The 25,282-nt window shown below is 36.8% G+C and overlaps 1 protein-coding gene and 1 non-coding gene across 2 annotated transcripts; one reads left to right on the forward strand and one right to left on the reverse strand.

Moving 5' to 3' along the window:
- The first annotated feature begins 14,180 nt into the window (after positions 1-14,180).
- Positions 14,181-14,738, forward strand: LOC110100271. Its single transcript, XM_020827707.1, has one exon. The coding sequence runs from the start codon at positions 14,181-14,183 to the stop codon at positions 14,736-14,738; it is 558 nt and encodes a 185-aa protein (XP_020683366.1).
- A 9,496-nt stretch (positions 14,739-24,234) lies between these two features.
- LOC114578725 lies at positions 24,235-24,341 on the reverse strand. Its single transcript, XR_003699692.1, has one exon. It is a non-coding gene; the product is annotated as a small nucleolar RNA R71 (small nucleolar RNA).
- Positions 24,342-25,282: the final 941 nt, after the last annotated feature.

Genomic DNA, 25,282 nt, shown 5'->3' on the forward strand with positions numbered 1-25,282 from the left:
TAGAGGCTATACATCACATTAAATTTTAACCACAAACATGACCACTATGTGCATTAAATGAAGAATAGGAGATATTGAAAACAACTTAACTCTTTGACAAACAAAAGTCCTCATTAGTATTAAATAAACTATTTATATGATCAATATAAAATAAGATATCAAGCCAAATATAGAATAAAATATAAGAAGACACATTTTCATTATGATCATAAAAGAATAAAAGAAAAGAATAGTAATGAAATGATATCCCTAGATAGTACCCAAATATCTTCTCTACACTACTTTATTCTTCCTTCACTGATAGACATGCTTAAGCCATCACACGTTAAACAATTTTATTAATTGTATCATCCACTTTCCTAGCCTTCCATAGATTTTATTCTATGGTGGTACTAAACAAGTATTCCAAAAGTACTAAGTTTTTATACAAGAGACTCAAAATTCCACAAAAGCTCTCTTACAAATGGAACTAAATGACTATTTATAAAGATAAACTGAAATGATATCAGGCGCTGAGACACTTTGGATGCGTGGTGATGTAGTATCATAAAATTATACTAGCACCTCAATGCTACATTCCTTAATCCATTATGACACTATATAATATGACATGGTTATCAAGTGAACAGACCCATACTTTTATTGAAACATCATATCCTTTGGAAGTTATAATAGAAACTCTACAGTGCTTTGATAAATTGAGAATTGCAATACTTGTAGATAAAATAGTGCTGAAGTACTAGAATGTGTGACACTGAGGCTTTCATTTTTTTGAGAACCCATTGCTACCAAGCCAAAAAATCAATGCATCAGCGCATGTTGCTAGGACTGCTATGATGTTGCTTGTTCATCCACTATTGCGCTAACAAATAGAAAAGTCTACATTAGAATGCCCTAAAAATGCACTACGATGTTGTGGAGATGAGTGCAATGACTTTATATCATCCGACAATATGACACTATATGATCATCTGAATTTTCACCATTTATGAGTTATTTATACACAAAAATATTAAATTAAAATATTTTTACTAACATTTTAACATATTAAATAATACACAAATTACACTTATCATATTATCTCCAGTTTAAATTCCTACTTGATATATGTTGACCTCCACGAGGAAAACAAAAAAAGAAGGAATAAAAAAATGCCAAATCATCATACCTGCTGCTGTCATATCTTGCTCAAATTCGGCTGCCCATACCGCAAATCTCACATAAATCTCACTACAGTACCCATACCCTGCAAATGACTCCGAAGCAGAGCCGATCATGCGCGATTTCACCTCAATCCTCCTCTTCCTTCACCTTTAAAATGCGAATGAACGCTTTGTTATTTGACTTACACATGCGAAAGCTCTTCTCTATTCGCAGAAATCTCCCTCCCATCACATCTTTCAACTCCACGAGTAGCCTCAAACTCTTCCCCATCCCGACTCCTGACCCTTTCTTCCACTGTCGACTGCTCTTCTCCCACGAACCTCCACAAGCTGCGAACACCTCCCAATCTCCATTGAAGCCGACGACCTCATCCCAATTTTGTTGCTTCTTTGGCCTAGAGAGAGAGAGAGAGAGAGAGAGAGAGAGATAGTTAGATCCATCTACCTGTAGCCATGACCAACTTCCACTCTCAACCTGATCCCTTCAGCAATTTACTCTGATCCACACGACCGGCCGTCACCCGAACTCCCTCCTCCATCTCCTCTACTCTACACGCCCATAGGTATAGGTTATTTCCATTATTATTATTATTATTATTATTATTATTATTATTATTATTATTATTATTATTATTATTATTATTATTATTATAATTAAATATAATTTATTAAAATTAATTATAATTAACTTTTTAATTTAAAATACTTATTATCAGTTATAATTAAATTTCTTAAATATTATAATTATAATTAATTATCTTTAACTTTAATTAATTATAATAATTAAAAAAAGGAGAGAAATGTAATTTTGTACATTTCGTCGTCTCCTCGCACAGGTATAAAATTCCTAAACTTTAAAAGTCAGAGAACCTTTCCCGACGCTTGCAATGCGATGAACGACCACCTATGCACACTTTTCTCTAGTGTGGTAGGAGGGAATTCGTTGTGATGCTTGCAACGGGGTGAGTAATCACAAAACCCTATTTTCGACATTAGCAGCACATCGAAAAACTAACTCATGCATGATTTTCTCTAGCGTGGTGGGAAGGGAACCCGGTGCGACGCCTACAACGAGGCAGGGTAAAATATAAAATTACTTTTTTTAAATTGGTACCCAAAAAACCATGCATGACTTTCTATAGCATGGTGGGGAATAAAGATATTATGTCTGTGGTGTCCTTGTATGAGGGCACCTACCATGCACACTTTTCTCTAGCTTGGTGGGAGGCCCAGTTTTTCATAGTTTTCTCCTTAACGGGGGAGACACTGGGAGGCTGCCAAAATTTCAGGTGAACATAGAACTAAATTTGAGACTTGAGTGAATATCAAATGAACTTGATTGAACTCATGGAATTGATATTTGAGCTTGAACAAGCTCAAAGGTCAATAGAGGACATGCATTTGAACTAGAACATTAACATTGAACTTGAACAGTGAAATGGACTTGTATTCGAATATAAAGTGAATAATTAACAAAATATTCTTGAATGTAAAAAGTTCAAACTTGGACTTAATTTGGATATTAAGTGAATATGACATGAACTAGTTGGATTCAAACTCAAATGAACAAAGAACTTGATTCAAACTTGAGCTTGATACTTGAACTCAAGCATGGACTTGATTTGGACAACAAGACTCAGACTGAAGCTTGGAAAAGGATTTGAACTAAATGCACTTGAACTCAAACTTGAATTTGATATAACTTGGACAATTTGGACTCAAATTCAAATGAATGGGACCATGCTTGGATATTGAACATGAATTAGATTTGAGCATAAGAAAGGGCTTGCAAATTTGACTACGAGGGACTTATAGTTGGAGCAGAATGAGAACTACAATGAATAATGAGTGGAACTTAAGCCACTAAAGAAGGAATCAAATTTGCAATCAGAATAACATGAAATTGGATCTAATTTTTAAAATAAAGATTGTGATTTGCAAGACAATGAAATTCTTAAAAGTCAGCAAATGTGTTGACACACGTGCAATCAACAAGCAAATTCATTATGTGAGCCACAAGCTATCTTCAAGAGCGTTGTGAAATTGGTAATGTTCAATGCGACTCATGCATGAGAAGTGACCAATGGAGATTGTAGAAAATATGACGATTTTCTTATAAACGATAGCAAGATACCTTCGAAATATTACTGCTTATTTATAATGATCATGGGAGTTGAAGATCTAAGATACTCTTAGTAACTTACACATAAGCGATAGCAAATGACAAATGATGGAGACCATAACATCTTCACAGGCAACCATGACTCAGCATCAAGCGAACATGCTGAACCTCTACAAGTCATAGCAATCAAATATGCAATATACGATATTCACAAGTAAATATGAAGGGCAAGTAGATGATAATAATTTATTAAAAATATTCATCCATTCATGTAATCCAGTGATAGACACTGAGAGTTGTGACGAGCAAAGAACAATATCTCAAGAGGCATGTAAGCAAGGTAGAATAAAACAAAATTATCTCAGATCATTCACAAAAATTAGTTTGCATATAATGATTCATATAGTAGCACACTCATTAAAAATCTCCAATACATATATTTTCTCTATAAGTTCGGATGTATGTATAACATCCCCATTTATAGGTAGATGTAGAAAGATCTCAGTAAATGCAGTATCCTGAAGTCAATTTTATTCTGTGAAGGAATACGGCTGCCTGCCTACTTGTGGCAATGGCGAATGTGCTATATGAACCAAAGACCATAAAAAAATGTATATAGAATGTGACAAATGCAAGTTCCCATGAGCTACTGTAGGAAATCTATTATATACTTAATATGAAATCTACAAGAATGATCCAAGGAAGCTACAGTAGATAGCAACATCTACTAGCAAATGCAGGAGATTAGTTAGTGCACTACGATCCACTCATAGAAAGCAACAAGTAGTGCATGACAGTCTACTTGTACAAAGTAGTGAGCAACTCTATTTAGAAGCTGCTACGCTACGCCATTCTATCTGTAACATCCATACAAGCGGACAGAAGGTGTTTGTAAATATTCCAAGAATACCCCCGCACATATACCTTAATTTGTAATCACATATGTACACTAAAGGGGTAAGTATGTCCAAACACCCGCATGGGCCCCAAAAAGCATGTTATTGGAACACACGTGACATCTAGGGATGCTGTGCGGGTCAAATTTTAACTCGATCTTCCTAAGTAATAGGAGTCGACAAGGTTCAACAATAACTATAAAATACCCCCCAAAACCCATATGGGCCCCTACAAGCGTGCTATTGGTACGCACGTGACATCTAGGGATGATGTGTGGGTCAATAAGTGAGTTCAGGTTTGAACCTGATGCTCATATAGGGATCAATAGGAGTCGACATGGTTTAAACCTTCAAATAAATACATGGTTGTGGGGACCAGTGTATTTGTTTTAATACATTCATGTTAGGCCCTCAAGGCCTATAATAAAGAGAATTCACTAAATACAGGCACAAAGCCTACAAAACCTGATCCTCAATTAACAGCCTGGTCGAGTTAACATGGTTCAATCAATAAAAGGCAAATGAACCCAAACACCCTAATGAAGACCATGTTAAACAAAAATCTCAAATGGTGGGGTTGACTCCAAAAATTTTCAAATGCTATCCTAAATACCCACAAAAATACAAAGAAATCTCAAAATCCTAAAATCTAAAAAACATTTAAAATTAGAAATCAACCATTAATTAACTTAATGCAAAATCCATTCACTCCTCACAACAGTTTGCCTAGGTGGACAAATTCAAATATAACTTCAGCTCGCATAGAACCAAATGCCTAGTTGAAAATATCACTATGATCCATTCTCAAACAATCTCCTGCCAATAAGGATGTGGTACATGTTTTATAACCGACAGTTTTACCGCCAAATGACACCGCAGGATAAACAGTTATGACCCAGGGCCCTCTAAACCGAGTGGTTTTCCCGCCAAATGGCACCACAATCTGTTATAGCCAGAGCCAATACGCTCCTTAGTGGCACCAAATTCTTGATATATGAATCAATAGGATATAATCGATAGGGTATAAAGCCCTCTGTTAGCTAAGGTGGATTCAAATTTGTCCCGTTAGATAAATATTCACCCCAGGTCTATAAGAAACCCTTGGACGAAGCAACCCATGGCTGCCAATATGGATCCTTCTATCAGGTTGGGTAGAATACCTCCTCTGCCTAAGTAGACCAGGGACCATGATGGCTTGGAAAGATGGAACTATGGGATCTTGATCTGGTCCATCATCCATTCCCCCACCATCCTCTTTAAGTGCAAGATGGTGCAATTTCTATTTTAAATATCAAGCTTCCAACCTTCAAACTTCTAATACCTAATCTCCAATATTCAACTTATTTTGTTACTATATGTTAAATAACACCTATTCTCTATGTATTTGATTGATGACTAGCCTTAATCGAAAGTTCCCTCTCATGATCGAGAGGGGTTATTAATTATTGGGGCTTGCGCCTATAGGAAACTAGAACTTAGATCATAAAGTCCTCGTAAAATGAGGGAGAAATCTCTGGGTAGTGTCTCATCTATAAACCCATCTGCCTTTCAAAATTTACCTCGGAACTTAATCCGTTAAAACTCTCTTATCGAAAAAAAAGCAAATCAGTGTAGGTGGAGGTCGGGGCTAAATTTTCGGAGCCCACAGATTTCTAGCAACTCCATTGGGGAATGGTTTCTGTTTCCATCTTTGGCTAGTCATCTAAGTGTTATAGTAGTCGAAAAAAAGTAATGATAATATTGAGCTCTATACGGTGAACATCAGGATGTGACACTTGGTATATATATCCAAAAATCCATCACTAAAAGGTCCCGATAGAGGGAAAAGTAATAATCTGTTATGATGGTAGAGCAAAGAAATAATCAAAATATATACGATGAGCATCAGAGTGTGATACTTGGACGTATATCCAAGAATCCATCGCTAAAAGGTCCTGACATAAGGAAAAACTAATATAGAGACTAAAATCTCTAGAAAACCAAAATATTCAAATAATGGTGTGACATCTAGTATGTACCCCTAGAGATCCACCATTAAAGAAATTTATCAAAAGTGGGTCCTAAAGATGGCCCCTACAGACAATGTTCTCGATGGTCGATATCTTGAAGATTCCTTTAAGAAATCCCATGACTTGTTAACTATAAGAGGATCCTTGTCCATCCTTCATCAGTGCGCTTTTGCCTGAAGAGCTAGTGGAAGAAATAAAAGAGCTCCTTTATGAATTCATGGATTGCTTTTCCTGGACATATGCTGAGATGCCCGGCTTATCCCCTGATGTAGCAGTTCATAAGTTAGCCATCAAGCATGATGCAACACCCATCAAGCAAGCTCCAAGGAGATGAAATTTGGAGATTGAAGAGCAGATGATTGTAGAAAAAAAAAGCTTATAGAAGCGGGCTTCGTCCGAGAAGAAAAATATACTGATTGGATAGCGAATATCATCCCTGTGAAGAAGAAGAATGGTCAAATCCATATTTGTATTGATTTCAGGGATCTTTACAAGGCATGCCCAAAAGATGACTTTTCGCTCCCTATATCAAAACTATTAGTGGATAACACTTTCAACTACGACGTATTCTCATTTATGGATGGATCATCGGGATACAATCAAATCATTATGGCGCCCGAGGATGAAAACCATATATCATTCAGAACACCCATTGGCATATTCTGCTACACGGTCACTGCCCTTTAGCCTGAAGAATGCTGGTGCCACCTACCAGCAGGCATAATGATTTGAATTATGATTTGATACCTTAGAAGGTCCAGTGCTATGTAGATGACCTTATTATTAAAAATCATGGCCAAAAAGATCATTTAAAAGATCTCAGAATTATATTTGAGAGGATCAGAAGATATAATCTAAAGATGAACCCCCTCAAATGCGCCTTTGGGGTCTCATCTGAAAAATTCTTAGGGTATGTAGTTCGTCATCGAGGAATTGAGATTGACCTTAACAAAATCAAAATAATTATTGAGATACCACCTCCAAAGAACCTTTAATAACTCCGCTCCTTGCAAGGGCAATTGGCTTTCATTCGGCGGTTCATATCGAATATGTCGGGTAGGTGCCAATCATTTTCAAAGCTGATAAAGAAGGATATATGCTTTAAATGGGATGATGAGTGTTAGGAAGCATTTAATAGTATAAAGAAATACTTGTTAAATTCTCAAATTCTCACAGCACCGATTTCGGGGAAGCCTCTTATGTTGTATACAGCAACATTGAAGAGTCCCTCGGAGAATTATTGGCCCAAAATAATGAAGAAGGCAAAGAAAATGTGCTCTACTACATCAGTCGAAGGTTGATTGGAGCAGAAAGCAGTTATTCTCCAATTGAAAAGCATTGCCTAGCATTGATTTTCGCAGTTTAAAAACTCTATCATTACATGCTCTCTCACAAAATTTCTTTGATATCAAAGATCGATCCGCTAAAGTTCTTGATAAAAAGACCAATATTGAAAGGTCACCTGGCCAGGTGGGCAGTATTGTTATTATAGTTTGACATCACGTATATGCTATAAAAGGCGGTGAAGGGACAAGCCTTGGCATATTTTCTCGTTGTGCATCCTATTTTAAAAAACTCTTCACTCAATCATGATTTGCCCGATGAGCAAATCATGCAGATCGAGGGGAACGAAAAGCTACAATTCTGGGGGATGTACTTTGATGGGGCATCATCGATTAAACCTGCCTGAACTCCAAAAAATTGCAAGAGCTCGAGCCAATATCGATCTTGTTCTCATAACACCAAAAGGAGGTATAATGAGGTTTTCATTCAGTTTGACTGAACCTTAGACAAATAACAAAGCTGGGTATAAAACTCTAATAGTTGGATTAGATATCGCAATTGATGTCAAAATTCAAAATTTTCAAATCTTCGGTGATTCTCAACTTGTCATAAATCAAGTGCCGGGAGTTTACAGAATCACCAAGTTTGAGTTGGCCTATTATCACTGGCGAGCTCTTAAGCTTATGATGCAAATTCCAGTTATCAAACTAACTCAAGTTACCCAAGGAAAAAATAGTATAGATATAATCAGACTTATAGCTCCGTCGTTATGAGTGGCACATCGCTTTATTCTGGCAGCAACAAATTACTTCTCCAAGTGGGCAGAGGCTGCTCCATTTAGAGAGGTCACATCCGAGCATGTGAACAATTTCTTTACCCATAAAATTTTATACAGGTTTGGTGTGTCACGCCACATAATCTTGGATAACGACATGAATTTTAAAAGTACAAAAATTTATAAGTTTGTTAATCGACATAAAATTTATTGGATGTATACATCTATATACAATATAAGAGTAAATGGCCACAAGATGCCAACTAAAGCCACTCCATATTCATTGGTGTTCGGAGTTGAAGCCGTATTACCATTAGAGATTGAACTACCATCACCAGGGTAGCAATCCAAAATGATCTCACTCAAGAATAAAACACTCGTTTAAGAATGAAAGAGCTTGATGCACTTGATGATATCAGATTACAAGATCAATAAAACTTAAAAATCTACCAATAATGAACAACAAAATCCTTTGAGCGGATGGTGCACCCTCAGATATTTCAAGAAGGAGAATTAGTTATGGTGCTGAGAAGACCAATCATCCCACATTAAAAAATTGGTGGCAAATTCGTATCCAATTGGGAAGGCTTCTTCGTCATCAAGAAAGTGTCCCAAGGAGGAGTATATCAATTAATCCATCTGAAAGATCAGAGGCCTATGCCGCCTATCAATGGCCGACATTTAAAGAAGAATCATGCATGAAAATTCTATATCCAATATATTTTATAATGATCAAAATTTTATATGCATATTTATCAATGCACATCTACATTTTGAAATTCTCTTGTATAGAAAGAATGCATTTCAAAATTTTTCATCTAACTAGGGGAATTTTAAATATTTATTTGGGTCTACATCACGCTATATGTAGAGATCCCTAAATAAATATTTAAAATATCAAAGATATAAAAACTATCCAAAATGTCCCTACGAGATAGGAGACATTTTAAATATTTATTTGGGTCGAGATCGTGCTATACGCCGAGGTCCCCAAATGAATATTTAAAATCTAAAAAATTAAATTTATTCTATTTTGAAATTTCCCTGTGAGATAGTGGGCATTTTAAATATTTATTCGGGCCGACATCGCGCTACATGTCGAGATCCCTGAATAAATATTTAAAATTACTAATCCAAATATTCTTTCATACTGAAGAATACAATGATTTCTTTTTTAAAGTATATGCAGGAGATCTCTCAAAAGATTTAGACAACACCTTTTCCAACAAACTAAAGTTCAAAAGTCAATAAAGAGACTTTTGTGGCTACGCACTTCGACAAATCAAGCAAAAATAAGCTTGAAGTCTTTCGACAGCCTGAAGCTTAAGGTTCGAATGGGTGTAAGAGGTCAGATCCAACATGCCTAAATATGGCCAGATCGCTGGCAACTCCGTCTACTCAACACGTCATAAGAAAGGCCATAGTAGCGGAACCCCGACTTCGTTAACCCGTTAGTACGGAGTGTAGGAAGAATGAATGCCGATTTAACTCGACAAGTTCAAGTGATCGTAGTCTACCAAATTCTCCTAAATGACTGGAGAATCAAAGTTTCAATGGAAGGATGAGTTTTAAATAACCAATGAATGCTCGTAGGCTCCAAATCTTCAACCACAATGGATGACTCCAAATCTACAACTTCAATAAAATCAACATTGGGAAGCACAATTCCCATAGGTCAAGTTTGAAGCCTGAATGGGTGTAAAAGGTTGGATCCAATACCCCCAAATATGGCCAGATCACTGGCAGCTCTCTCTAATCAACACACCATAAGAAAGGTCGTAGTAGTGGAACCCCACTCCGTCAACCTGTTAGTAAGGACAGTAGGAGGAACGAAAGCTAATTTGACTCGACTAGTTCAAATGATCGTAGTCCACCAAGTTCTCCCAAATGACTCGAGAATCAAATTTCCAATGGGAAGCTGAGTCTTAAACAACTACCAAATGTTCGTAGGCTCCAAAATCATCAACCACAAAGGATGACTCAAAATCTATAAACATCAGTAAAATCAACATTGGGAAGCATAATTTCCATAGCTCAAGTTTGAAGCCTGAATGGGTATAAGAGGTAGGATCCAACAAGCTAAAATATGGCAGGATCGCTGGCAGCTCCATCTACTCGACAAGCAATAAGAAAGGTCGTAGTAGAGGAACTCCCCATCTCAGCAACCAAAGGATAAAGAGCTATCAAATCCTAGCTCTCTCGATCTGATGAACTCAAGTGACTTAGATTAAAGTCTTCTCAAGTGGTTAAGGATCAAGATATTACCTGCGTCGATATTATCAAATGAATCCAAAACATACAGATTCTTCAACAAGTCTTCCAAAGCACAAAGCAAAGGACCGAAGAAAACTTTCCCAAAGTTCATGAAAAGCATATGACTGAACTAAGAGGATTCTGTCATCAACAAGTCCAATATACACGAAGCTCTGGATGGATGACTTTTCACCACCGACTCAGTATAAGAATAAAAGGTTTAGGTCACAAGCATCTACCCCTTCATAAATCCAGCCAAAGCTAGAACCAAAGGGCATAAGGCATACAAATCTTCTAACAAGTCACCAAAGACAAATTAGATAACCTTTGCCATGTTCACCACTCTAAAGCATAAGGAGGAGGATCAAAATCCCAAGACTATTGCCAAAGTTACGGAATGAGCACCCCATATGACATCTATAAATGTCCCTAAAGACTTGGGGTATTTTAAATATTTATTTGGGTCGTCATAGTGCTGCATGCCCAGAGTTACAAGTCTGCCAAATTTTTTTGAAGTGGCTAAGAATCAAGATATTACCTACATTTGATATTATCAAATGAATCTAGAACATACAAATTCTTCAACAAGTCTTTCAAAGCACAAAGCAAAGGACTGAAGAAAACTTTCCCAAAGTTCATGAAAGGCATATGACTGAATTAAGAGGATTCTGTCTTCAACAAGTCCAATATGCACGAAGCTCTGGATGGATAACTTTTCACAACCAACTTAGTATAAGCCTAAAAGGTTTAGTTCACCAGCATCTACCCCTTCATCAAGCCCGCCAAAGCTATAACCAAAGGGCATACGGCATACAAATCTTCTAACAAGTCACCAAAGACTAATTAGATAACCTTCACCATGTTCACCACTCTGAAGCACAAGGAGGAGGTTCAAAATCCCAGGACTCTAGCCAAAGTTACAGAATGAGCACCCTCTATGACATTTATAAATGTCCCTAAAGACTGGGGGTATTTAAATATTTATTTGGGTCAGCATAGTGCTGCATGCTGAGATCACCAAATAAATATTTAAAATTTTTTCAAGATACAACCTGATGATAGAAAAATGTTGAACACATATAGTAAGGTTATAAACTAAAGTGATCGTGGTCATTAAAGAGAATAAATAGTGGTGATACTATCCACCATTATCAATCTATAAGGCCATACTCTTAGGATCTAAACACAAAATTCTACATCACTATCCAAGGGGTCTCTACCTAACTAAAGCCGGTGTATCAACCATTTTTGGATACATCTAACTTACACACGCGAAAGTTCTTCTCTGTTCGCATAAATCTCCCTCCCGTCATTGCTTTTGACTCCATGAGTAGCCTCAAAATCTTCCCCATTCTGGCATTCTTTTTTAATTTTATTTTATTTTATTTTTTTTAATTTTATTTTGTTTTATTATTATTATTATTAATATTATTTAATTATAATTAATTATTATTAATAATAGTTAATTATAATTAATCATAATTAAATATGTTAATTATATTTAATTATTATCAATAATAATTAGTTTAAATTAAATAAATTATAATTAATTTATAATTATTATTAATAATTAACAATAATTTATTAAAATTAATTATGATTAACTTTTTAATTTAAATAAAATATTATCATTTATAATTAAATATGCTTAATTATTATAATTATAATTAATTATTTTTAAATTATAATTAATTATCATTAATTTTAATTAATTATAATTAATTTGAAAAAAAAGAGAGAAATGAAATTTTGTACATTTCACCATCACCTCGCGCAGGTATAAAATTCCTAAACTCTAAAACCTCAAGAACCTTTCCTAGCGCTTGCAACACGGCGAACGACCACTTATGCATGCTTTTGCCTAGCGTGGTAGGAGGGAATTAGGTGCAATGCTTGCGACGGGGAGGGTAATCACAAAACCCCATTTTCGACGTTAGCAGCCCACCAAAAAACTAACTCATTCACCTTTTTCTCTAGCGTGGTGGGAAGAGAACCCGGTGCGACGCGTATGATGAGGTGGGGTCAAATATAAAATTACTTGTTTTAAACCGGTACCTGAAAACCCATGCATGCCTTTTTCTAGCATTATGGGGAATAAAGATATTACGACCCCGGTGTCCTCGTACGAGGGCACTTATCGTGCACGCTTTTTTCTAGCATGGTGGGAGGCCCTGTTTTACGTAGTTTTCCCCTAAACGGGGGAGACGCTGGGAGGCTTAAAATTTTGGGTGAACATACAACTAAATTTGGGACATAATTAAACATCAAATGAACTTGATTGAACTCATGGAACTAATATTTGAACTTGAACGAACTCAAAGGACAATAGAGGACATGCATTTGAACTAGAACTTTGACATTGAGTTTAAACAGTGAAATGAAATTGTATTCGGACACAAAGCAAATAATTAACAAAATATTATTGAATCTAATAAGTTCGGACTTGGGCTTAATTTGGATATTAAGTGAATATGACATGAACTAGTCTGATTAAAACTCAAATGGACAAAGAACTTGATAAAAATTTGAGCTTGATACTTGAACTCAAGCAAGGACTTGATTTGGACAACAAGACTCGGACTCAAGCTTGGACATGTATTTGAACTAAATGCACTTGAACTCTAACTTGAATTTGATATAACTTGGATAATTTAGAGTCAAATTCAAATGAATGGGACCATGTCTGGATATTGAACATGAACTAGATTTGAACACAAGCAATGGCTTCCAAATTTGACTAGAAGAGACTTATAGTTGGAGCTGAATGAGAACTACAATGAATAATGAGTGGAACCTAAGCCACTAATGAAGGAATCAATTTTCAATCATAACAACATGAAATCAGATCTAATATTTAAAATAAAGATTGTGATTTGCAAGACAACAAAATTCTTAAAAGTCAGCAAATGTGATGACACACTTGCAATCAACAAGCAAATTCATTATGTGAGCCAAAAGCTATCAAGGGCATTGTGAAATTGGTAATGTTCAATGTGACTCATGCATGAGAAGTGACCAATGAAGACTATAGATAATATCACGATTTTCTTATAAAAGATATCTTGAGACCTTTGAAATATTGCAGCTCATTTATAATGATCATGGGAGTTGAAGATCTGAGATACTCTGAGTAACTTACACATAAGCGATAGAAAATGACAAATGATGGAGACCATAACATCTTCATAGGCAACCATCACTTAGCATGAAGTGAACATGTTGAACCTCTACAAGTAATAGCAATTAAATATTCAATATAAGATATTCACAAGAAAATATAAAGGGCATGTAGATGATAACAATTGATTGAAAATATTCATCCAATCATGTAATCTAGTGATAGACACTGGGAGTTGTGATGACCAAAGAATAAGATCTCAAGAGGCATGCAAGCAAGGGAGAATAAAACAAAATTATCTCTGATCATTCATGAAAATAAGTATACATATAATGATTCATACAGTAGCACACTCATTAAAAATCTACAATACATACAATCTCTATATGAATTTGGATGGCTCTCTCTCTTTCTCTCTCTCTCTCTCTCTCTCTCTCTCTCTCTCTCTCTCTCTCTCTCTCTCTCTCTCTCTCTCTCTCTCGAGGCGATTTCGTCTGGGGGATTTTTCTCTCGGAAATGAGATCCAGCAGGCGCATTTTGTTTGGGTTTGCTCATGGGGCATGGTTGGGGGTGATCGGCGGTCACCCCCTCGTCATCCTCCGAGAAGCAGCGGTGGGAGGGATAGTGGTGGTTCTGGTAGGGAGAGGAAAGGCATCGAGGGAGGTAAATTGGGAGCTGCTGTTCGTAGAGGAGTAGGTGGTAGATCTGGATCGAGAGATGGTGGGAGGATTATTATGGGGACTGATGCTGGTAATAGAGAAGGGAGCTATGGTAAGAGGAGGCTCTCGTTTGGGAGTACTGGTGGACCGGTGCATATCGGAGCTGAGGGAAGCCGTTTGGTTCAGGATCGGTCATTTGATGATGTTCGGGGAGCTAGATCTGGAGCTTCTGGACAAGGAACAGTTGCATCAGGGATATCAGATGTTGAGACGGTGATTGTGGAAGATGGATCTGGAGCTTCCGAGCTGGATGATGTCATGGAGGTTATTGGTGGTAGTGTAGCGGAGGAGTTCTTAAAGGAGGTTAGCACTGCTTGTGTTGATATGGAGCAGGCTGATTATAATCCAGGTATTCAGGAGCGCTCGACGGAGGAATTGCGGGAGTCCAATGCTTGGTAAATCTAGAATGGTTGATAATCCTATGTTTGAACCAAACAAAGTGAAGTTCACTTTTGGCAATGTGGGTCGTATTGCCGATCTGAAGAAGTTTTCTTCGGTCTGGAATGTGATGGAGGCTGAGAAGAAAGTGGAAGGTATTACACCGGTTTTCAATTTTGGTTTGTCGAATGCAGCCAAGGAAACTGGGTGAGTGTCTAGGCATGAACTTGAGGATGCTAATGAGTGTGATTCGGTTATGGATAAAGTTTTCAGTTCAGGTGATCGGGGAAATGTTTCTTCTGGCTTCCAGCAGGATGCTCGGACTCCTAGCATTACCAGGTAGATTAAGAAGGAGGTTGATGAGATTGGCGCAGCTTCTAATGCTTGGAAGAAGTCCACAGCAGTACAATTATCTTTGGTTGATGAGGTTGGTAGCTTCTTGAGAGAAGATGGTTTGGTAAATCTAGATCTTAACGAAGCAAGAACAAAAGTTAGCAAGCTTAGCAGGACTCTAGTTGGAAGCCTTTTGGGACGTCGTCTTCCTTTTTATATTGTTCAAAATGATCTTCAGAGGAAGTGGGGTCATCTTGGGCTTACACAGGTTACTACCATGGGATCGGATTGCTTCTTGTGTTGGATTGAGAGTAGAGAAGCTAGGGATGATGTTTTGCTTGGGGGACCTTGGTATGTAGCTGGACAAATCATTGGAGTTGAACAATGGGCTTCTGGGCTATCTTCTAAATCTTTGAGAGGATTTACATCGCCGGTTTGGATCAGGTTACCAAATCTACCTTTGGAATATTGGGGAGCTTCCAATCTTGCGAGGTTGGCGACAGGCATAAGGGATCCTTTGTTGATGGATGAGCAAACAAAGCTATTGAATAGGTATGCTTTTGCTCGTGTTTGTGTGCGTTTGGATTTGTCAAAGAGGCTTCCTAAGGGAGTTTTGGCTAACGGGTTGAATGGAAAATTTTTTAAACCCATTGAATATGAGGGAATTCCATTAATTTGTTTGAAGTGCGGGAAAGTGGGACATAAGGCAGAATTGTGTAAGGAGAACTTTGTTCAGCCCAAGCAACAAGTTGTTAAGACTAGTGGTGTGCAGAAGCAGGATAGGCCTGAGGGCTCGGTAGATGCTAAAGGTAGTGATCTGGGAGATTTGGAAGGAGATGTAACAGTTGCTGGAGTTAATCCGGTTCACAGGAGTTGTTCAGATGTTGATAATGATGAGGGTGAATGGACCATTGTAACTAGAAGAAGAAGACCAAATAATGCTAAAATTGGGAACATAACACAAACAGCTAATGCTAAGCCAGTTGTACCACCTAAAGCTATTTGGAGAGAGGTGTCTAAGGTGCAGGAAAGCGTTGAACAAGGCGGGCATGTTCAGCCTTCCCAGGATAAGGGAAAGTCAGTGGTAAATTCTATTGGTATGGGGCCTTTCCAGGAAAAGCAGGTTGTTCAAAATATGGATATTCCTTCTCAGGAGCTGTGTACTAATGTTGTGAATTCTGGTGGAAGGAGTCATTCTTATGCTTTGAGAATGGTGGGAAGAAGGAATTGGAAAGATAAGAGCAAGGTGATGTCCCCGTCTCAGAAGTTAGTTCCTAAACTTCTCAAATTTTTTGATAGTAAGAGTGGGGCACTGAAACCGAAATTAAAGCAGGGAAGAAATTCTATTGTTACAAAGGAAATTGCCCAAATTGGATCTATTTTGAGAATGCCACGTATGAGGATGAAGGCTAGAGATGCTGAATTGTCAGCTTCTACTTTTCAACACTTAATTAGTGTAAGTGATGAGCTGGGTTGTTTAACAGATAAGGAGAAAGCTATGGGGGTTCAAAATTCTCAACATTCTGTGGAGATTGGTGAATAGATGAATAGTTATGGGATGGTTATGGGTGATGTGGATGCTCATATGAATGATGATGTTAATAATTGCGACGGGGATGCTTCTTCTTTGGTGAATTATGTTTAACATCATATGTTGGAATTGTAGGGGTGCTCGTAAGAAGGAGACGGGTAATTACTTACGGCACCTAATAAGGGAACATAATGTTAGTTTTATTGGTTTATTGGAGATAAAGATGGAGTCCTTTGACAGAAAAGATGTGGACAAGTTGGCAGGATGTGACTGGGAATTTGTTTTTCAACCTTCCATTGGTAATGCAAGTGGCATCCTAGTGATATGGAAGAGTATTGATCTTTCTTTTATTGTTTCTTTTCACGCTAATCAGTATATCATGGGGAGGTTAAAGATTACTGATAGGACTGATTGGGAAGTAGCAGTGGTTTATGCTAATAAGGATAGGCACACCAGGAGGACTGTTTGGGATGATATTTCCAAATACCATACAATGGGGGTTCCATTGTTGATTGGTGGAGACTTCAATTGCATTATGGCACAGGCAGAGAAGAAGGGGGGTAAAGCTTTTCATTTTTCCCCAGCTGCAGGTGATATGGCTGATTTCATGTTGACTAATGACCTTGTTGATCCTGGATTCAATGGTCCTAGTTTTACATGGACTAACAACAAGGATGCTAGGAGTAGTATTTTTTCCAGGTTGGATCGTTTTTTGGTGAGTTCTTCTATTCTTGATGTATTCCAGGGATTGAAGGTTAAGCATCTTACCAGACTTGCTTCAGATCACTGCCCTATTCTTTGTTGTTTGATGGAAGATGTGAAGAAGGCTAGCTACCATTGGATTAAATTTGAAGATGTGTGGGCTAGCTAACCTTTTGCTTGGCATTTAGTGGGGGAGAAGTGGAAGGTGGAAGGTCTGGGCAGTGAGTCCTTTAAGCTTCAAAGGAAATGTCAAAGGTCTTTGAAGGCTTTGTTCTTTTGGAGTAAGAACAAGCTTAAGAGCCTTAATCAATTAAAAGAAGATCTTGATAAAGAGATTAAAATTTTACAGGAGATTGAATGTGGGCCGAGTGGTCTTTCAGAGGTGCAGGAAGAAGCCTTGAGGTATAAGGTTAAATTGTTGAATAATACTCTTACTCGTATTATGACTTGGTGGAGACAAAGAGCAAAGGTGCTGTGAATGGAGCAGGGGGATGGGAATACTCATTTCTTCCATTCAATGGCATCGGCTAGGAGGAGATCTAAGAGCATTGATTCCATTAAGCAAGATGACGGGTCACTGGTAACAGATCAAGATGATGTTTCTATGGTGTTCTATAAGTTTTTTCAGCTTAAATGGCAGGGGCAGTAAATTATGGAGGACAGATGGCCTTCTCTTGAGCTTCATAGGAATTGTGTGGCAGAATTAAAAGACTTCTTGGAAGGAGATGTTACTGAGGAAGAAATATGGTCAGTTATTTTGTTCCTTGGGCCGGTACAAGGCGCCTGGGAGGGATGGAATTACTGCTTCATTTTTTTAATTTTTTTGGAGCATTGTGGGGGAGCAGGTTATGAAGGCATGTTTGGAGTTTTTCAATTATGGACGCATGGATCCAAGGTGGAAGGAGACAGTTGTTGTTCTTTTACCAAAGGTTGCTAATCCTGATCAACCGTCCAAATTCAGACCGATAAGCTTGTGCCAAACGATTTACAAAGTTGTTGCAAAGGTAATTGTTAATAGATTGAAAGGCATTTTGCCAGATTTGATTTCTGAGGAACAGGCGGCCTTTGTTCAAGAGAGATCAATTTCAGACCATTGCATGTTGGGGCAAGAAATGATGATAAGTTTAAGACTTCTAAATCAGCTAAGGGGATGTTGGCATTGAAAGTGGACATGGAGCAAGCATATGACAAGATGAGTTGGAGGACTTTGGAGCTTGTTTTGATTCGTATGGGGTTCCCTTGTAGATTCAGGAATTGGGTTCTGAGCTGTGTTCAAAGCCCAATTTTTTCTACATTGGTGAATGGACAGCTAACGGATGGAATTGTGGCAAATTGTGGATTTTTCCAAGGATGCCCGCTGTCTCCATATTTGTTCATCTTATGCTCGGAGCTTCTTTCTGCCCACTTCCATCAAAATTTCAAGGAGCTTAGAGTGCCAATCAGTGTGGGTGGACCTCTGGTCTCCCACATGCTCTATGCTGACGATATTTTGTTTTTTGCTGGTGCTAATATACCAAATGTGAAGAAGATTACTTCAATTTTAGAGTCTTATTGCTCTTGGACTGCTCAAAGGGTGAATAGAAGTAAATCTTGCATTTTGTTCAGCAAATTCACCTCCTCTTCTACCAAGTCTCGCCTTGCAAAAAATACTGGATGTTGGAAGGTGGAAGAGATGGAATATTTAGGCATTAGATTGGCATTGAGAAGACTCTTGAGGAAAGACTTTGCTCCCTTGTTGTAGCAAGCCTCGGCCAAGACATTAGCATGGAAGACAAGACATTTATCCATGGCTGGGAGAGTCACCTTAATAAATTCAGTTCTTCTTCCTTCTTCTGTTTATTTGGTGACACACTCACTTGTTCCAAAGTTTGTTCTAAATGATGTGGAGAGAATTTGTAGAAACTTCCTATGGGATGCTGATGCTAATCACAAAGGTATTCATTATGCCTCTTGGGTAAGTGTTTCAAGACCAAGGAGGTTAGGGGGACTTGGCTTTCATGCAAATGTTAATTGGATGGGTCCCCTTAGAGCTCGGGTGGCGTGGGACTATATCAGTAAGCCTAATTCTATGTTTCAGAGGTGTATGGAACGGAAGTATGGTAATTGGCCTTCGGCTTATGAGTTTGTTCGTGGAGATTCAGCTGTATGGAAATTAATCTGTCATGGGGCCATCAGTTTGAGCTGTTGTGTGAGATGGCAAGTGTGCAATGGGGATAAAATTGACATTTTGAATCACATTTGGATATGGGATAGAGCTCTGTCGTCTTGGCCAACTTTCTGTGACATAGCTGTTGTTGAGGACCTTTCGGTTTTAGAACTCCTGACGTTAGACGGTGTTTGGAATAAGCAAAAGCTGAGACTCTTGTTTGGTGAGAGTCTCGTTCAGAGAATTCTGGAGATAAAAATTTGTAACAATTTTGGAGAGGATACTTTGGAGCTAATTAAGTATCCTATTGGCTCTACGGTTTCTGCTTTAGTTTATAACAGCAGATTTCAAGAGGAGGATGATCCGAGCTGGGCTATTCAGAAATATGGGTTAAGGCCGAAGGAAAAGTTGTTCTGGTGGAGGATTTATAGGAATATTATTCCTACCAACTGTTGGCTGCATGATAGGGGTTTTGTGGTGAATGTCCAATGCCCGGTTGGATGTTGTATGGATGAAGATTTAAACCATGTTACAACTAGATGTAAGTAGCTCTTAGATATTCTGGACATGTTGAATGGCTGGGGATTTTATATCCCATGGTTTACTGATTTGCATGAGCTGCAGGTGGCATTAAAGGAGGATGCTAATGTAAGAAATATTGGGTTACATCTGTATTGTGTTTCTGTTTATCATAGCTGGCTAAACAGGAATGCTATTAAGCATGGGAAGGATAGATCATCACCTGTTTTCTTTGCAGCTAGTGTGTTGGAACATATCAATCAAGGTAGTCTTTCTTTCAACCTGGAGCAACGGGATACTTCTCAATCCTTTGGATTGTGTTCACCCTTTTCTTGGTGTCCCCCCCTTACAGGCTGGTTGAAGATTAATGTGGATGGTGCTTTACTCAGATCCAATGCAGGGGGAGTAGGTGTGGTGATTCGAGATAGTAATGGCAAGTTGTTAACTGCAGCCGGCTGGAATTTTTTTCATTGGGATTCAACAAAGGTTGAGATAATTGCTATTCAGCTCATTGGAAAGCTTTTTAAAGATTGGATGAGTGATTTCCATGGAATTATAGTAGAGGGTGATAATGCTACTGTAATTAAGTTTATGCAGGATTTCAAGTATAAGGAAAGATGGAGACTGCAATTGGCAGAATGGGATAAATGGGGCTGGTTGGTGTTATTTCAAAAGGTGATCTTTGTGCATACATACAGAAGGTTCAATAGGGCTACACATTACTGTACTCAAAGAGCACTTGATAGTTCTTTCATATGGGATGTTGGGGATTGTAATAATGGGATTCCTCAAGAATTTTTTTTATATTCTTGAGGATGATGGGACTAGCTTTTCTTCTTTTGTTTAAGGGGTTTTTTCACCCCTAGTTAGTTACTTTTTTGTAATAGCTTTTTTGAGGAATGCAAATGCAGAAATTAGGCTCTATGAATTTGGATGTATGTATAACATGCCATTTATGGGTAGATATAGAAAGATCTCTGTAAATGCAGTATCCTAAAGTCAATTTTAGTCTATGAAGGAATATATCTACATGCCTACTTTTGGCAGTGTCGGATGTACTATATGAACCATAGCAAAATGCATGAAGAATGTGGCAAATGCAAGTTCCTACGAGCTGCTTTAAGAAACCTAATATACACTTAATATGTCATATACAGGAATGATGTAAGGAAGCTACAGCAGATAGCAACATCTACTAGCAAAGGCAAGAGATTAGTTAGTGCACTACAATTCACTCGTAGAGAACAACAAGTAGTGTATGAAAGTCTACCTGTATGAAGTAACGAGCAACTGTGTTCAGAAGCTGTTACGCTATGCTATCGGATCCGCAATATTCATGCAAATGGACAGAAGACATTTATTAATATTCTAAGAATACCCCTGCATATGCACCTTAATTTGTAGGCACATAGGTACACTAAAGGGGTAATACAACCAATCACCCGCATGGGCCCCAGCAAGCGTGTTATTGGTATACACATGACATCTAGGGATGCTACACTGGTCAATAAATTTGAACCCGATCTTCCTAAGTAATAGGAGTCGATAAGGTTCAACAAACAACTATAAAATGCACCCCAAAAACCCACATGGACCCCAGCGAGCGTGTTATTGGTTCACACATAATGTTTAGGGATGTTGTACGGGTCAATAAGTGAGTTCATGTTCAAACCTGATCCTCTTATACAGATCAGTAGGAGTCAACAGGGTTAAAACCTTCAAATAAATACACGGTTGTGGGGACCAGTGTATTTGTTTTAATACATTCATATTAGGCCTTCAAGGCCTATAATCAAGAGAATTCACTAAATAAAGGCATAAAGCCTACAAAACCTGATCCTCAATCAACAGCCTGGTCAAGTTTACATGGTTCAATCAATAAAAGATAAATGACCCCAAACACCCCGATGATGGTTGTATTAAACAAAAATCTCAACCGGATTGGTACCCTTGGACGAAGCAACCCATGGCTGTTGATAAGGATTCTTCTGTTAGGTTGGATTGACTACCTCCTCTGACTAAGTAGACAAAGGACCATGATGGCCCAGGATGACAAAACTCTGGGATCTTGATTGGGTCTATCATCCATTCCCCCATAATCCACTTTAAGTGCAAGATGGTGCAATTTCTAGTTTAAATGTCAATCTTCCAACCTTCAAACTTCCAATACCCAATCTCCAATATTGAACTTGTTTTGCTACTATATGCCAGATAACACGTATTTTCTACGTATTTGATTGATGACTAGCCTTAATCAAAAGTTCTCTCTCACGATCGAGAGGGGTAATTAACTATAGGGGCTTGCGCCTATAGGAAACCAGATCTCAGATCATACATTCCTTCCAAAATTTACCCCCTAACTTAATCCGTTAAAACTCTCTCGCCGAAGAAAAAGCAATTCAGTGCAAGTGGAGGTCCAGGCTGAATTTTCGGAGCCCACAATATAATATGTCAGCAAAGCATTATATTGATTCATTAAACACTGTGTCCATCTCAGTAGGCACTGTAGAGTTAGAAATTCTTCAACACTATGGAGTTAGTTCATATTATGTGCGTCAAGGCGCAAGTGTCTAAAGAGTCATGGTGCTAGAGTTCATTTTCTATGTTTTTTTATAAATAGTCTGCTTGTAATGTTAGTAAGGGAGTTCAGTTACTTAGTTTATTTCAATCTTCATAATACTTCTCTATAATTTTATTAGGTGTGACAACTAAAGAAATTCTAGGAGCACTAGACCGACATCATAAGAGTGTTTGGTTGTTGTTTGTGGAAATAATTATTTATGTTTAATGAGTTTATAGGAGATCATTGAACAAATCTTATGATATATTTTCTTCTATACTCTTTTTTTTCTATTGTGTAATTAATGAAAATATGTTTACTTCACTTATTCTTCATATTTAGCTTAATTCTCTAGTTTTGGATTTTTGGTGTAAATAAAGTATGGAGTACTAATGAATTCTCTTCATCAATAATTTAATAATATTTTTATTATGATAGGGATTTATTAATTCACATAGTGGCCATATATGCAATTAATATCAAGTGTAATGTGGATCCTTTGAATAAGAAAGTAGGCACAACTAGATATTTCTGATTCGTATGACGTAAGCATAGACATAGTGCTTGAGTATACAAAATTTTTAGAGATGAATTATTATGAGGGGGTTTTAGTACTTACTCTTCTAAGAGTTTTATAAGGTGGAATTATGGAATTTTAGAGTGCTAATGGTGTTGGAAGGTTTAATCTTTCCTTTGTCTCTTCACGCTCGACTAATTGGTCAGCGTTGCACATGCTCTGAATAGTATCAATATAAAATAGAATCATTTGGAGGTATATTATATTAATATTCCATCAATCCAAAAAAATTTACTCGATAGTATTTTATTTAATTTTTTATATTTTAAATTAAGTGATTAAATCTTCACCAAAAATATAATTTTTTTTAGTAGGTTAACTATTGTAATGTATTAGGCAATACTATTATTTACAAGTAAAAATTCTTCCTCTTGGGATCAATATTCTACTCTATCACTATATTACTTGATTTGTAATTTGTACTTTAGTATTTTAAATGGGATTTTTATAAATGTTATTATAAAGAAAATCTAAGTATTATTTAGGGATTGATAAAGCCCTAAATCATTTTCACAATTCTTTAGGTTATACCATCACCCCATCAAGATTTTGGTACTTTTGTCGATGAATAATTTATTTTGTTTAAAACTTTAGTAAATTTTTAAATGAATGGCATAATTAGTTCGTTTATATTCTTTTATTTTTTTATTTTATTTCACTAATTTCATAATTATGGTTTTATACTTAGAAGCTTTAAAAAGGAACAACTTCTAGATTTTAATTCAAATATTGAGAGAACTCTTTCTAAAACTAGAAGCACTAAATGATTTTGAAAATGGTTGACCATGTTTAAGAAATAGATCTTTCTAGACCTTTTCAAGATTTTGTAACCCTATGGTAGACGGAATTCACCATAACATAAATTGAAATTTAAATTAAAATCTGCAATAAATTTGATGGTAAGTAATTCTTATTTCGGGGAACTTCCATTGAAGATCATAACCTATATTTAATAAATTTCATATAGATTTATGTAATATTTATATATAATAATGTTAGTGAGGATGACATTAGATTTAGTTTGTTTTAATTTTTTCTAAGAGATGAGGAAAATTGGTGGTTAAAATCTTTACCCCCAGGCTCTATTACAATATGGAATGAGTTAGGCCAAAAATTTCTAAGAAAGTATTTCCCACTTCTAAGACTACTAAACCTAGAAATGATATTATTTATTTTATTCAGTTAGAAGGAGAATCTTTTTATGAGAGTTGGGAAATATTCAAGGAGATGCTTAGAAAATGCCCTTACCATACCTTACTTGGTTGGTTGATAATTTAAACTTTTGATAATGGATTGCTAGGATCCCTTTGAGCCATAATTGATGTTTCAACTGGAGGTTCTTTGATGTCAAATCCTTTTGAGGATGTTTTATTCCTAAGAGAATAGCATGAGTTTATGAAAATGATTCTTTATCCATTTTGACTGCTCAAGTTGCTGCTATTTCTATGAAATTGGATGCATTAAATGTTAATAATGATCTTAAGAGATACAACATCACTTTGCCAAGATATGTAGTGCCACAATGCTACCCTATGAAATTTGAATAAATACATCATAAAAAAATAGGAAGGAATCTTTGGAAAATATTATTCTCCAACTAGGAATGTAAATTAATATTTAATCTAATGATCTTTATAAAATTAAAATCAAATAGGGAAATTGGCTAGGTTGATTCATTATAAAATCTTTGTAGAACCACGTCATAATTTCCAACATAGAAGTTGGAAAGGGTTTTGAGACCATTATAAAGAGAAACACCAACCCAAAGATAAGGATGATATAGGGGAGCAAAAAGAAAACAATACCTCTTTTGAATATCTTGAACCTATTAATGAACTTGAAAAGATTTATAATAAAGTTGTTGAGAGACGACCCCCATATTTTTGAGAGGTTGATCAAAAGAAATCTTGACAAATAGTTCTCAAAGTTCTAAGAAGTGATTCAAAAATTAGCCATTAATTTTCCCTTCTTTGAAGCCTTAGAGCAAATGTCCACTTGTGCTAAATTCATGAAGAATGCTTTATATGAGAAAAGGAATATTTGTGATTATGAAACAGTGGAATTAACTGAAGAATATAGTGCCATTTCATAAAAGATAATTCCTAAAAAAACATAAGGATCATGGGAGTTTTATTATTCCTTTAACTATTAGAGATAAATTTTGTGGGAGAGCATTATGTGACTTATGATCTAGTAT

This window comes from Dendrobium catenatum, unplaced genomic scaffold (assembly GCF_001605985.2).
Source record: "Dendrobium catenatum unplaced genomic scaffold, ASM160598v2 original_scaffold_131100, whole genome shotgun sequence".
Taxonomy (NCBI): Eukaryota; Viridiplantae; Streptophyta; class Magnoliopsida; order Asparagales; family Orchidaceae; genus Dendrobium; species Dendrobium catenatum.

Excerpts from the sequence above, each read along its gene's own strand:
- LOC110100271 (XM_020827707.1), top strand. The coding sequence starts at position 14,181 with ATGGTTGGGGGTGATCGGCGGTCACCCCCTCGTCATCCTCCGAGAAGC.